Source organism: Urocitellus parryii, chromosome 5 (assembly GCF_045843805.1).
Source record: "Urocitellus parryii isolate mUroPar1 chromosome 5, mUroPar1.hap1, whole genome shotgun sequence".
Taxonomy (NCBI): Eukaryota; Metazoa; Chordata; class Mammalia; order Rodentia; family Sciuridae; genus Urocitellus; species Urocitellus parryii.
The window spans coordinates 5,466,884-5,481,329 of record NC_135535.1 but is presented as its reverse complement, the minus strand read 5'-3'; the positions used below and the strand labels follow the sequence as shown (position 1 = coordinate 5,481,329).

At 50.6% G+C, this 14,446-nt stretch overlaps 1 protein-coding gene across 1 annotated transcript in view; it reads right to left on the bottom strand.

Moving 5' to 3' along the window:
• The window catches only part of LOC144254852 (EF-hand calcium-binding domain-containing protein 6-like), a 115,308-nt gene that overhangs the window by 72,725 nt on the left and 28,137 nt on the right, over positions 1-14,446 (bottom strand). The window contains exons 7-8 of the mRNA XM_077798486.1: positions 13,149-13,160; positions 7,853-7,907 (exon numbers count right to left, since the gene is read on the bottom strand). Coding sequence (XP_077654612.1) covers positions 7,853-7,907; positions 13,149-13,160 — 67 coding nt within the window. The remainder of the gene's footprint in view (positions 1-7,852; positions 7,908-13,148; positions 13,161-14,446) is intronic.

The window sequence follows — 14,446 nt, the reverse complement described above, 5'->3', positions numbered from 1 at the left end:
TCAGTGATCTGCTCTGTGCCTTGCTGGTGGAGGAACCGAGAATCTGACAGCAGAGCGAATGGGGCCAATTAAAGCAGTTCTGCCAGCAAGGACAAGACGTGAATTTTCCATGCGTTGCAAAGACACCAAGAGAGGAAGAAAACGTGAGTTTTCCTGTTCCCCAAGGGCTGCTCATAGGTGAGGGGACCTGGCAGCACAAGGATGTGAAGGAGGCCAGCTGGTGTGGGAGTGAGGAGGCCCAGACAGGGCTAAGTCGGAGCCCACCCTTCTCATCAGGAAACCAGAGTTCAGAGGCCACAGGCACTGTCCCCATAAGCTCCCTGTGTGCTGGGAGACAGTGGACTTCACCTGCTGCCCCCCCCCCGCTCTCTGCCCACCTCCCCACAGGCCCCAGATCTTGCAGAAGGAGGCAGGACCAGGAGAGGAGGCCTAGCCACACCCCGGCGGGCGGGCTCCAGAGCCTAGGACGTGGAGCTCGCTGGGATCCAGGCTTCAAGCTGGCCTGTCCTGGGCTGGCCTCCACCTGCATGTGACAGGAAGCCTGAGACCTGCCTGAGCCCTCCCTGAGGTCACTTGAGGTGAGCGGCATGGGGAGGAAGATCACGGGTCCCCACTGGGCTCGGTGGCTCAATAAACCGCCCGTGGTGCGCGTTATCCTCACTCCGTGGTTCTTTGTTTAAAATTCTTTTCATAGCACTTGGAGCTACAGGAAGGAACGCTGTGAGCCCAAAGAAATGGGACCACCCAGACTTAAAGGAAGAGGCGCAGAAGAGTTCTCAGCGAGGTGGGAGGCTTCTCCAAGCCGCAGCGCAAGCGGCAAACTCACTCCCACCGCGTCTCCTCTGGCGCCCACCTAGCCGCTGCCTGTCCACTGCCTCTCCTGGGCCCCCCTTTCCCTGCCTGGTTTCTGACAGAGCGCCCCCCCCCCCACCGGCCTGCAGACGGTGCCCCGGGAAGGCCTCAAGCCACCGTGGGGCCCGGGGAGAGCGGAAGAGTGGGGCGGGCCCTGCTGTCGGTCTGGCACCTTCCTGTCACCACCACAAAATCCATTTTAAATTTAAGAAGTAAAAATCTTAAATGAAACCATGAAAAAGGATTTCTCTTACAATAAACACATCAATGCTCATTTTCCTTATTATTCTACTTTTGGCTATTTTGTATAAAATCTTTAATTAAAGTTTTTCTTTGAAATTGTCATTATCAACCCAGAAGAAAGAAGGGGGAAAAGAACAACACAGCTGTGCAGATATGGAGCACTATTCAGGACTAAATGAACTGGAACGAAATAAGTAGCTTGACTGCTATGTTCTTCGTGTTGGCTCGGTATTCTCAATAGCACAGTCTAACTTGTCACTTTATATCGATTCCATCTGTTTACACTCTGCAGAGTATTGGCTTCCTACCGTGAACATTTCCTATTTACCAGCTGGTAGAGATGAGCCAAACCAGATAGGAAAAAATTAGACCACATTCAGAACCTCATAAACACAGACTTTCGATTCGGGGACATGGGGGAAGCGTGGTGGCCGGGCACTGCTCACCTTCAACAAAGGCTTCCGCTTGCTGCGAGCGCCCTCCCTGCTCTGGTGCTCTCCCCAACAGGCCAAGGACTGTGCATTTATTCCTGAACATATGCACACCCTGTCTCCACCAGAAACTGAACAAGCTTCCATGAAAAGACATCCAACTGAGCTCCATGGGGAGGGAGAAGGGAGCCGGAAACAACAAACTAAAGGGACCCAAAAGGCATAGTGGGATTGCGGAGCAGACCGAGGGGGGCCTGCCGCCGTCCACTCCAGAGGCACGACACCTCCCCCTGCACTGGATTTCATTTTCAAAATGCTGACTTGCAACGTCTAGCTTCAAAGAGTGCTGGTGAGAGACGCTAGCTGCCATGGAACTGTGACACAGCCCTGAAGCAGCCCCAGCCTGCTACCAGGGGGCTCAGAAAGGGGGCCAGACCTGTAAGAAACCTTCCTGCCTCCCCTCTCTTCCTCACCCACCCACACTCCCGTGGCCAGCCGTGCCCAGGCACAGGTGAGGAGTACTGGAGCCCCGAGACCCAGGCCCGGCTCGCTCTGGGAGAGCCCCTCATAGGAGGCACTCGTCGAGAAGGTCAAGGGCTGCCATCCTGCCTGCCACCCTGCCTGCCACCCTGCCTGCCGTCCCGCCTGGCACCCGCTCTTTGTTTGAACATCATGGGAGAAGGTCCTGCTTGGAGAAAGCCAGCAAATCCAAAAGGACTGCCCCAGGGAAGAGGAAAGTCTCTAAGACTGGACCAGTGGGAGTGCCACATGTTACTACGGCACTTTACCAGGATCCAAGGAGGTCCCAGGCCACCCAACCCGAGAACTAGATCAGAGTCTGGTAAAAATAGAGAGGGATAGGGCCTGCCATCTACCTCCTCCGCCTGAACCAAAGAGGCTTTCCTCCGCGGCCAGTTCCTCTGGATACTGACGAGCACTAAACAAATTACAGAAAGGCTTCCAGAACATTCCATTTCTCCACAATGGCTTCCCCTGAGCCCTCATGGCACCACATTCACTGAGAGCCACTTTCTAGTGGCACAGGTTTGGGGAGGAAGATTCTAAGTTCACTCAGGCACACAAAGCAGAAGTACCTGGCGTCCCCTTCTCCCACAGTGACATTTTTCCTCTTGGAAACCACCTGCCCTGTGTTTCCTTGCCTTCCTGCCTTCTGATAACTTGTTAATTCCAGTACTTGATGAGCCCCTAGTAGCCCTGTAAGTGCAAACTGCAGGGACCCCCCCCTTCCCCTAGGCTAGGCTGGACCCACCGTCCCCTGCAGCACCCCCAGCGGCCAGGGGCGCTGCCTTCCTCTTGCACACTGCATTTACTCTCCACATCACTCAACTGACCTGTGTGGAGCTACACGCTGACCACGGTGATGCGCCATAAATGAGCAAGATGTGGACCCACTGTAACTTACTGCGCATGCCTGTGCTCGCACACTGACTCAGGTTGCTAGAGACAGGGATCAGCCGCCCTGTGTCCCCTGCGCTAGTGGTGCTCAGCTAAATAAGGCAGGCTGATGATGAGGGCAGGAGGGGAGTGGCCTGAGGCCTGAAGCAGGCGAGGCCTCATTGCGCCACTCACGGCACCCCCACATACCTCCTTGCTCAGGTCGGGGGTCTCTCAGACCTTCAAGGCCTCCTCCTCCCTGCCCCAGGCCCCGGGATGGAACGAAGCCTCCAAACACCTTCTCCTGCAGACTGCCTTTCACATGTGGTCTGTCCTAATCTTCCTTGAAAAACAGTAAGTCTCCTCAGAAGAGGCGCGGGGCTCATCTCCTGCCCATGCCCCGCCAATGCCCACCTCCATGTGCCTCTCTGGTGCCACACTGTAACCCTACGAGCTACCCCGCACCTCTTCCCCGAAACACCATGGAAGTTCCACTGGTGGGAACCTACCCACGCCCAATCGTAGGCTCCCACCCACGCTTCTCCTCAAGCTGTCCCTGCCTGTTCCAAGCGACGGGAGCTGTCTACAAAACTATTCATCTGAATAGTGTCTGTGTATCAGGTGCTGGAGCCGTTCAAGGTACAACAGTCACACAGTGAGCAAGACAGAGAAGGCGCCCGCCACCAGGAGGCATGTCCCACGCGTAAACAAGCAAACAAACCAACCTCCATGTTCAGAGTGTCAAGGAATGTAGGCAACGGTGCTGGGAAGTCCCAGGTCCTCTGTCTGAGAGCCCTCCCGGGCACGGTGGCTCGCTGGCAGCTTTCTCCAAGTGCAGCTAAAGCCATAGGCGTGGTCACTGAGGGGCCTGAGGACAGCCGTCCTGTGAGTGCAAACCAGATGGAAGGAGCACGAGAGGGGACAGGAAACCCAGGTGAGCGGGGACTGAGAAAGCACCTCCAGAGGACAGTGGCTTAGGCTGTCACAGGGGCAGTGGGATGGAGAGAAATGGCCAGGTTCTGGGTCCTGCTCAGGACGCAGAGACAGGACTTGCAGCTGGACATGGCACAGTGGACCTGGAGGGGCTGGTCAGCCTCTGGGCTTTGCTTGAGTAAGTGCTGAGTGGGAGGTGGCCAGGGAGGAGGAGGCCTGGGCTGGGCAGGAGAGGAGCGGCAGTCACCTGCGCCCTGGGGCACTGCCCCCCCCCCTGGGGCTTCTTCAGCATCCGCCTGTCACCGTGCCCTCTGGGACTTTATGCTGAACACTGTCATTTAACTCTCCACCATGAGGACTCACACCCCCTCTCCAAGTGCAAACTCCCCCTAGTCCCTCAGATAACTTCCACGCCTGGCACGACGGTGGGTTCACTTCGTCTTTATTCTCACGCAGGTCCCAATGGTCACAGAGAAGAAGCAGTCTCCTGGGACGCCCGCTTGCTGGGTCACTCAGACACATGTGCGGGCCAGCCAGGGCCGGGGGAGCTCTAGGCTGTACCCTGACACCACTGTTTCGGACATTGATCCCACAGACTGTGTCTGTGCTATTAATTTGCCATGTGCAGATAAACTTAGTCTGAAACAACTACAAACTCCGTAGCAGGATCTTTGCTGTGGTTTCCTCATGAAGGCTTTAGTAAGCAAATTAATAATAGAGCAACCAAAAATATGTCCTAGGATAGAACTATTTTCAACATAATTTTTTGTGTGTGCAATGGTAACTGATTGTTTTGTGGTGTGAGATTCTCTAGATCAAAATGTAAGCACTACTCTTCATTTAGCTGCACGGAGACACACTGAGAAAAGCTGTGACATTATTAATCACCATCCTGGGTGTGATTGACAGGCTTTTGTGCGGGGAGGAAGAAGTGCCTCAGATGCAATCTGTCCCAACAGCTCTGTGATATGCTAACATTTCCTTCAGCTGGGAGAGGAGATGTGTCCAAATACCTGCTGCAACAGGTAAGTCATACCCGTGCGCCGGTGCAGAGCGGAGGAAACTCCAGGCAACCAAAGGCCTGGAGGTGGCTGGGTCTGGCCTGGCCTTTTGATCAGGCAAAGGCCGCCTTCCAATATTCCTGAACTCAGATGTGGCGTTGCCACGTTAGGTATGTTTAAGAAAGGGTGGTATTCTAACAACTGTTTCTCTGTTTCCTCTCAGTAATTTTTTAGATTTCTTCTTTTAAAGGACGTCCCCCTGCCTCAGACAATGAACCCATTACTTCTGTCCCTTCTCCATGAGGCCATTACAGAGCAAGCAAGCGACTTAGCACCTATAATCTTTTACTCTCTGCTTCTGACATGGCTAAGGCTGCATCTATTAGACTCCAAGGCACCACAGCAATCCCAGGAAACCTGAGCGGACGGCTCGGTGTCCGACAGGCGCTAGCCACAGCTGGCTGGGTGGACCACGTGTTCCCCCACCCGACACCCGAGCCTTCCACTTCTTTCCTTTTGAGTCCCCAGACCTGGAGGTGACTGTGGGAGAGCTCACAGCCTGGGCTCTGCTTGTTCTTACGCTTCTTTAACTCAACTGTACATTCCTGAAGTCCAGCCCTCAACTGAGAATAGTGCTCTGTGTGCAGCAGGGGGAAGGGACGGGCCGTGACCTTTACAACGCAGAGTGTCCTCATGGGTCACCGGGCTCCCTTTCCCCACAGTCCCTGCATATGGCCTGCCATCAGCACCCAGGAGGGTGGGCTCCCTTCCTTCACTTCCGCCTTCCCGGGTGTGGGGGCGTCGGTGACACAACAGTCGGCCTGGCAACGCGCTGGAGCCTGGCTTCCGTCGTCCCTTGGTTCCCTGGCAGATTCCTCACCTCGGGGATGTGAACAGTGAAGTCCAAAGTACCACACTGGCCACCACCCCAGGATGGAGCTGGGGCTCCTCAGAGCAGACTGGCCCCAAAGCCACACAGCACAGACACTGACGGTGGAGACGAGGCGTGGAGGCCATGCACCCTGCGGGAGGGGGTGAGGTGCAGGAAGCCAAGGGTCACCTGGGCCAGGGGCCTTGGTGTGAACACACGCAGGAGCACTGGGAGGAGGGGGCGAGAAGCCAGCTGCCAGACCTCGCTGTCCACACAAGAGCACTCGGGAAGCATGAGGAGGGGCTGTGAACTTGGGGTCCTACCTCAGGCGACTTGGTGGCCCAAGATTAGTCCCCACGAGCATTCACAGGTCTGGCACCCCAGATGCAGAGAGCCCCGTGGATGGACAGCTGAAGTAACAAACGTCCTTTTACCCCCAAAGCGACCGGCAGCCATCCCTGACGGCAGAGAAGTGGACAGCGCCACCGTCCTCCTGGGTCTTCCTGGCTCCAGCAGGAGCGTGTGGCCGCTGAGGCTCGGCGTGTGACCTGGACGCAGGCGGACACCCAGGTGCACGTGTGGCTGCTATGGGCGCTGGGCGGTTCTGCCCCTACTTCCCAGGAAGCTGGACTCCAAGCAGGACGATGGCGGGCGGCACTTCCCCAGGGTCCGGGTGCTCATTACTGGGTGTGTTACACCACAACAGCCCTCCGGGGTGGGCACTGACACTCAGGAAATCCAAGACAAGGGCTTGGCTAAGACCGCCGGCCAGAAGATGGCAGAGCCCAAGATGGACCAGGTCTGCCTGTGTCCTGAGCTCAGTCGGGCTGGTCCCACCCGCCTGCCCAGAGCCAGCCGTGGGCAGAGCCCATTAGAAAGCAGGACAGAGGACGGCTCTGCCCCGGGCTGTGTGCTCTCTCTCTAGTCCTCCCGCAGCCCCTCACTGCGCAGGAAGTGGGCCTGGACCCGCATTGGTTTAGATTCACTCTTCCTCTCGGGAAGAACTTCTACGGAATAGAAAGGGGATTAAAGAAAGGTCTGGAGGGCAAGATGGTCAGCACAGCCCAGTGACTGACACTCCTGGCCCTGTCCATTTGCTCCACGCAGTGCCACCCCCGTCACGGACCCACAACAATATCTGTGCTGCTCTGGTGACCGTCCAGGAGTATTTCATGATTAACACAGTTTACTTAGAGACAAAGAAAAGACTATACCAAAAATACCAACCCTGTTACGCGTTTCTTACAGAATGATCAACGGGCCTCAGAGAAGAGCATGGTTCTGCCAGGGTTCCGACGACCAACTGTATGCCGACATAATGAAGCAGGTTTTTAGGAACACATAATGCTATGAAATTATCACATTCAGATGAATTGTCTGGTGGTACTGTCCCAGCCAGGGAGCTTGAAGCAAACATTTTGTGGATCTCTGGTTATTTTTGATTTTGAAATGTATGAAAGTCTCGGAAGAGTTCAAAAAAGAAAGAAAATTTGTCACATTTCAAACCAACATATTGCATCAAGTAAATTAAACCACGATTCTCAAACTGCTCGTCTAACTGACAGCTCAAATGCATTTTAAAAAGGCGTCCGATTCCAAGCCCTGCTGACATTACCATCTCCTCCCCTCTCTCTCTGGGCTCAGTGAAACCCAACCACAATCAGCAAATAGGAGGGAAGCCACATGCTGTCCCCCAACACGCCACAACTCTTGTGGCTAAATCACTCAATACTTCATACATAGCACTTGGAGTTTGGTTATTTTTACCCTGCCACTCTTGATTGGCATCTACTGCCAAAAAGCAGTCGTTTTCTCTGTCTAAAGAAAAACCTGCTCAGTTTTACACAAAAACAGAAAAGGCAGCTCTACTCATAAAAATCCAAAGTTAATACAAAAATAATTAATATTCCAGGACTTCTGCTGGTGTCACTCATGGAGGAGATGCTATTGAGGCAAGCAAAGTCGCAGAACGCAAGCTTTCACGTCGCTCTTCTAAGATCTAGTCAGTCAGGCGGCTTTGATGTGTGAACCCGATGACAGACAGGCTGCGGCTCACCCACCACCCACCGTGGCTAACAGCTGCTGCCGACTAGGGCTGGGGACGCCTTCTAGAAGATCCCCGTTACCTTTTCTGCGACTTGGACTTCAAGATCTTTTAGTGTCCGGTAGCAATTTGCTTCACTCACACCTCCCCTTCAAGATAAAGACAAAAAAAAAAAATCTTTGTTAAATATGTTTTGACCAAACAAATGCTTACACAGGACCTGCAGAGATCAAGACGCTGTTTTAAAGCGCTAGGTATTTCTTGCGTGTTGCCACCTGCAGGGGTGTGAACTCGGCAGCGTCGGCTTCCCTGTGCCGCAGCCTCATCTGTAAAGGAGAGCCGGGCCTGCTGCTCAGGGGTGGGGACAAAGCCATCATAGATGACGCCTAATGGACACTTATGTGTGCCAAGCCACATCTCATTTTACCCTGACGACGGCTCTCTGGGTCGGGGACCTTTAGCACCCTGACTTTACAGACCAAGACACAGCTGACATGTGGGCACCAGAGGCACCCTGTGCAGACCCCCTCCTGCCCCTCTGCTGCAGCACTTGGTCCTGGCCACACGGGGCTCCTGCCCATTCTGCGCACCATGGCCACTCTGTGAAGGGCTTTAGGGCGACGTGTGCCACACAGCCCTCCAGCTCCTGTTAACCTGCACCTGTGTGTTTTCCAGGTAGCCACGGCCACCCAGAGCCCTCTCTGGACAGACAGAGGCTGGGGACGGAGTGGAGGGAGCACTCAGGCTCCTGCCCCTCACAGGGTTTGCCCTGTGCCTCCCACACACTGGGTCCAGGCAGAGCTGGTGAGCAGGACACCCTCCCTTCTGGTGACAGCAACCGAGGGGAAATAACCAATAACAAATAAACAGCTGAACTAATGGTGGGTGTCACTAAGAAAATAAAGGTGGCGGGACAAACTGGAGATGGGGAAGATGGCACGGCCCTTGGATGAGCGGGCAGCAGCAGGTCTCTACAAGCTGAGTGGCGATGCTGCTGCCCAGGCAAAGCAAAGGGAGACATAGCCAGCACGGAGCCCCGGGGCAGGCACCAGGCCGGCCAGCCCAGCAGTGAGGCCAAGGAGGCCAGAGCTGATGGGCAGGGCAGAGAGGTGGAGGCTGATTCAGAGGCAGACGCTGCCAGAAAGGGTCTAGTAAGGAATCTGGACTTCAAGCCGAGGACAAAGGGAAGCCACTGGAGCATTGAAGCAGAAATCAACCTCATCTCCAGAGGAGGAAAGCCAAGTTGGAGGTTCAGCTCTGTGCCCAAGCTACAGACAGGACTGGTCAGTGATCCAAGTCTGATGATACTGTCACAGGGAACGGGAACGCTTTAATCCTGTTTTAATGATGAATCAATAAAGAGGAAACACCGTAACACGTTTAAGAGCTAAAGAGTAAACAAACGCAGTGCACCCACCATCCAGCTGAGGAAGTGGACAGACGCAGGCCGCAGCCCAGTCCCTGGCCCAGGCTGGGCCAGGCCCCATGCAGGCCGACTGCTCCCCTGCTGCCGTGGCTGCTCTCCCTCACGGCTGTTCCCTGCCTGTGCCTGCCCCAGCGACTGTCCCAGGCTGTGCTTCAGGAGAACCCGACCAGCCGCCGTCCGGGCCGCATGTGACTTACTGACACTGGTTTTCTGTAGGTTGGTACTGAATGATGCGTTTTTAATGCTTTCACTTTTTGACTTCTATATGCTAATGTGTAGGTTTTTCTCTTACTGAATTTTTCTGTTTGTTACTTCACAAATGATCTTTGTCTTTTAAGCAGAGCATTTACTATAATTAAGTGTTTGAATACTCAAACCTATTTTCCTGAAATTAATTACCCCTTTCTTTTGTTCTGCCTTTGTAGTATCACTTTTCCCTCTTTCTTTCTTTCCTTTTTATCCTTTTATTAATGTATCTTTACTTTTGAAAAAGCCAGTAGTTGAAATTTTAAATAGTTTAATAGTCTCTGTCTTTTTTAATTATTTAATCCTTTTATATTTAATGCAATTATATAATGTGCATATGGTGTAGGTCTGTAAATTTTCTTTGTGTGCTTTATCTACCCTACCTGGTCTAGGTTATTCTTTCTTTTCTTGCCTTTTTTTTAGATTGATTTTTTAATCAGTTCATTTTGTTCCCTCTAACTACTGGGGAATTTTACATTTTGTTTCTACTCTTTGGAAGTCATCCTAAAAATCACAATGTGCATATGTAACATTTCTATATGTAATCAATATTCCAATTTTCCTGTCAGCTAATAAATGGAATTTAGAAGACCTTAACTCAGTTTGTCTACTCTGAGCTTACTGTTGTCAGGTATTTTCATTCTGGACATTTTAACACACACCGAAAGTTCATGCCACTGTATACAGCCAATAATCATTTATATTCACCCCTAGGAAACCACATTCTTTGCTCTTTACTCCTAAAATCTCAGACCTTCCATCTGAGATCATTTTCCTTTCACCTCACCACCTCTCTTAGTTAAGATCTGCAGGAGATTAACTTTCTCAATTTTTGTCTTAAAATCCATTTAACTCTCAAACTTTATTTCTTTAAATATTTCTTGCTGACTTTTCTCAAGTCTCTAATCTCCATAAATTCAAAACAAGCCATCCATATTGAGTCGACCCTTAGTGGCACCAAATCCAAGGTGCCACCCAGCCGGCTCCCGTTGTTCTCCTGGAGGCCCTTCTGGTATGTTCTTCTGGTAGTCTCCCCAGCTCTTCTTTGTAGCAACAGCCTTTTCCTCTGCAAACCCTCCTTCTTGATAAAAGGGCTTCTTCTCTGCCCAGGCCACCTGCCCAGACTCAGCTCACGCAGGCTCGTTTCAAGCTCTGCCGCTGCAGTCTCCTTTGACACTGGCATCTCCGTGGCTGGCCTAGCAGAGAATCGCTGCCCTGCGTGTCTGTGTGGGGGAGTTGAGTTTCAGGACAATTATCCGATTCTTCAGCAAGTTCTGTGGGACACTGTGGTGGGTCTTCTCACGCAGCACTTAGAAAGCCTCCTAAGACGTTTAAGATCTGTACTGACTGTGTCACACATGGAAGACGTTAGTCATTCTTGGTGGCATTAGCGTGCCAAGTGCCCCATGGGTAATTTAGTACGCGGAGGTCACCCTCTTCATCCCCTTTGGAAAAATGTTCTACGTGTCCATCAGAAGCGGATCCCAAAGGACACCTCAAAGGATGAATTTGCTCTTTCAGCAGATGAGGTCTTGGGTGTTTCTGAAGCAGGGTTGATGATTCTGCCGTTGTCACCGGCAGCACAGGCTCCTGTGTATGGGACACAATAACAGTCCCACATTTGCTCTCACACACTCAGGGGCATAAGCTTTTTAAAAAATATCACTCCAGGTCAAAAACATTTTTAGAAGCAAAATGCCCGAATCTTCATGTTGCTTCTAACTCAGTCCACCGCCACCTACTCAGGGGTTTCCTCAGTATGGTGACTGTCACACACGGCCAGTTCTGGAAAGGCTGAGGTGGCCAGAGCAGAAGAGATGGCTTACCACCTGTGGGTGCTGTTCATTGTTTGCTGCCAACCACATCAAGTCTTGGCCAGTATAAAAGATGACCTCCGCAGCCATCCAGAGGGAAGTGCTGTGACCAGAGTAAGTCCCACACCACTGGGGCAGGGAATCTGAGCTGCAAGTCTGTGGAGTGTCCCGGAATTCAGCCCCTGTCTAGTGACTTCATGATTGGTGACTGAAGAGGCTGCTCCTTATATTTATACACTTGGCATGAAGAAATCATACAAGATCTGGTGGAAACGACCTGGTTTGAACACAGTAGGCAAAGGTGTCAGATGCTTCTATCTTTCCCAAGCACCGATGCTTCTTCACTTACAATGCAGTTATGTCCCATTAAATAGGCTGAAATAGCCTGAGTCAAAAAATAAAAAATCATTTAATACAGTGCGCCTGACTTACCTGAAACCCGCTCTGGCAGAGTATGAACTTCACCCTGTGATCATGGGCTGACTGCAGCCGAGGCTCCCCATGCCCAGCATGGTAAGAGAGCACAGTACTGCATATGTCTGGCCCAGGGGAAAACGAGGATTCCAAATGTGAAATGTGACTTCCACTGAACGTGTTCATACAGTTGAAAAGTCATAGGTCAAACCATCCTAAGTCAGGAACTGTCTGCCTCTGATCTCAGGAGATGAGCATACACTGTGGCAAGAAAAGGAGAGGGTCCCAGGGATCCCCCAGGAAAAACTTATTTTATTCTTACAAAGATAGTAGAGAATTTTGGATGGCAAACCTTTTATTCCAGCAGGTGAGAGACACCTTTCCACTGCCTCACAGCTCTCCCTGCCACCACCGAGGAGTCAGCTCAGACATCACTCCTCTGAAGTCACTTTAGCTTCTCTTCTCGCCGCCTTTGTCATTTTCCTCTGATGTTCTCAGTCTCATCATGATATATCTGGCTGGGCATTTATTTATCTGACTTGAGAGACTCCGTCACTATTTTTCAAATATAATCCCTGCCTTCTTTCTTTCTCTTTTATTGCTGTGGTTAGAATGTCCCTCCAAATCCAGGTGTTGCAATACGGATATGAAGAAGCAGGCCTGTAAGAGGCCATCAGGCCACGAGGGCTCCTCCCTTGTGAAAGGGTTTAGGTGCCCTTAAGGAGCTTCATCAGGGAAGTTGGTCCTCGATTTCCCTTCTGCCTTCCTCCATGTGAGGATGGAACTGGTGCCTTTATCTTGGACTTGCTGGCCTCCAGAATTAGGAGAAATAAGTTTCTTCTAAATTACCTGATCTTGGGTATTCTGTGATAGAAGAACAAATCAGACGAAGACTGATATCTTTCTGGAAATCCAATTAGAAGTATATTAGGACTCCTCCTGTCTTCCATGTCCCTTATGGTGAAGGTTCAGGGAGTCATATTTTGTATCTCTTTATCGTTCTGTGGTGCACGCTGGATAATTTCTTCAGATTATCTTCCACTCCACAGATCCTCTTTTCAGCGTGTTTGAACCCACTATTTTCACTTACCCACTGAATTTTATATCTGTAATTATATTTTCATTATCAGAAGTTCAATTTTGTATCTCTTTACATCTTTGTTTTATTGCTTCTTCTTCACATTTTGAATTCATTCTTTCATTTCTTTAAACACATGAAAACTCTAGTTTCAGGTGCTGGGGACATAGCTCAGTTGGTGGAGCGCTTGTCCTGCATGAACAAGGCCCTGGGTTTGAGCCCCAGCACTCATAAAAAAGAAAAAAAAAAACTATAGTTTTAGATTAGGTATCTGACAGTTCCCATGGTTGAAGAGCCTGGAGATCTCATTCCCCTGGTGACTTTATCTCCTGGTCCCGTCCTCATTCCTCGTCTCTGTGTGTCTCTCAGCTCTTTTGTGTGCTCTCTTGTTACCTGGCACTTTTCAGAAACTCTTCGGGAGCTGGGTTGAAGATACATTCTTCTGCGTACGCAGTGTATCATCACTTCTAAATGAACTTCTAGCCTTGAACTTTTCAAACCGCACAGGTGACATTAATTGAAACACAGATGTGCACGAAACCCAATTATAACCACGACTTCTTCCCTTCTCACTCCATACTGTGTTGGAGCAGGTAGGTTCAGCTGTTGCACCTGGTTTCCATGTTATGGTTATCTGTGCACAGGGTGCAGACGGCCCAGCTTCAGGTGGAGGGTTCCTGTGTTAGACCCCTCCACCCGGGGCAGCCCCGGCCTCTTGTTTCCTTCACTTCAAGTGGCCAACAAAACGGAACACGTGAATTCGTCATGATTTGGACAAAACCCTCAGTGCAGAAGCCGGCTTCCCAGGGTGCTCCCTTCTTTGGATCACAAATTGCATTTCATTTTGGCCTCTGAGGAGTCTTGACTTTCTTGTTGGCTCAGTTACTTATTAAAATGTATGTATGTTCATTAAAATGTATGAATCCTAATTGTTTTCAGTGGAAATGCTGTTCCTGGTAGAAGCCACCATGTTACTAGAAAGAGCAGTCTCTGTTCACTGTGTTGTACCGCTTCCAACATGTAGAGAATTAAACTTCATGGTAAGTCAGAAGTCTTCAAACTTAGTTTAATATTTGGCCTTTTATGTTTAAGAAAGTAACTCATGATACTTTTCAACTCAATTCAATTACTTGGCTAAGGAAAAAATAAGGAAAAGAAGAAAAAAAAAGGAAAACAAAAACCAAAAAACCTCTCCTGCTTAGAGTTCTTCCAGATGTTTGGCTTTTCCAACAAGGACTATTCAGATTAGATTACAGTCCACACAACAATCTCACCCCACAAATGGGGATGGCTTTAGGTCAGGCATGAACATGTAGTCTACAAAACAACCAGTCATTCTTTTGGGCAAAACTGGAAATTATCTTAGTTTCCCACTTACTGAGAATTAACTAAACATTCAAGTCATGGGATATGCCTTAGTCTATTTTCTGTTGCTATAACAGAATACCTGAGACTGAAAAATTTATAAAGAAAAGAGGTTTATTTTGGCTCCCTGTTCTAGCAACTGCAAAGTCCAAGAGGGCCTTTAAATTTTGATCCTCTAGGGAGGGCTTCGTGTTGCTTCGACTCATGGTAGAAAGCGGAAGATCAGGCGGTACATGCAGAGGAGAGAGCCCAGGGTGTCCTTGCTTTAAAACAGCTGTTCTTGGTGGTAACTAACCTAGCCTCATGTGAGCAAGAGTAAGAACTCACCGGAGA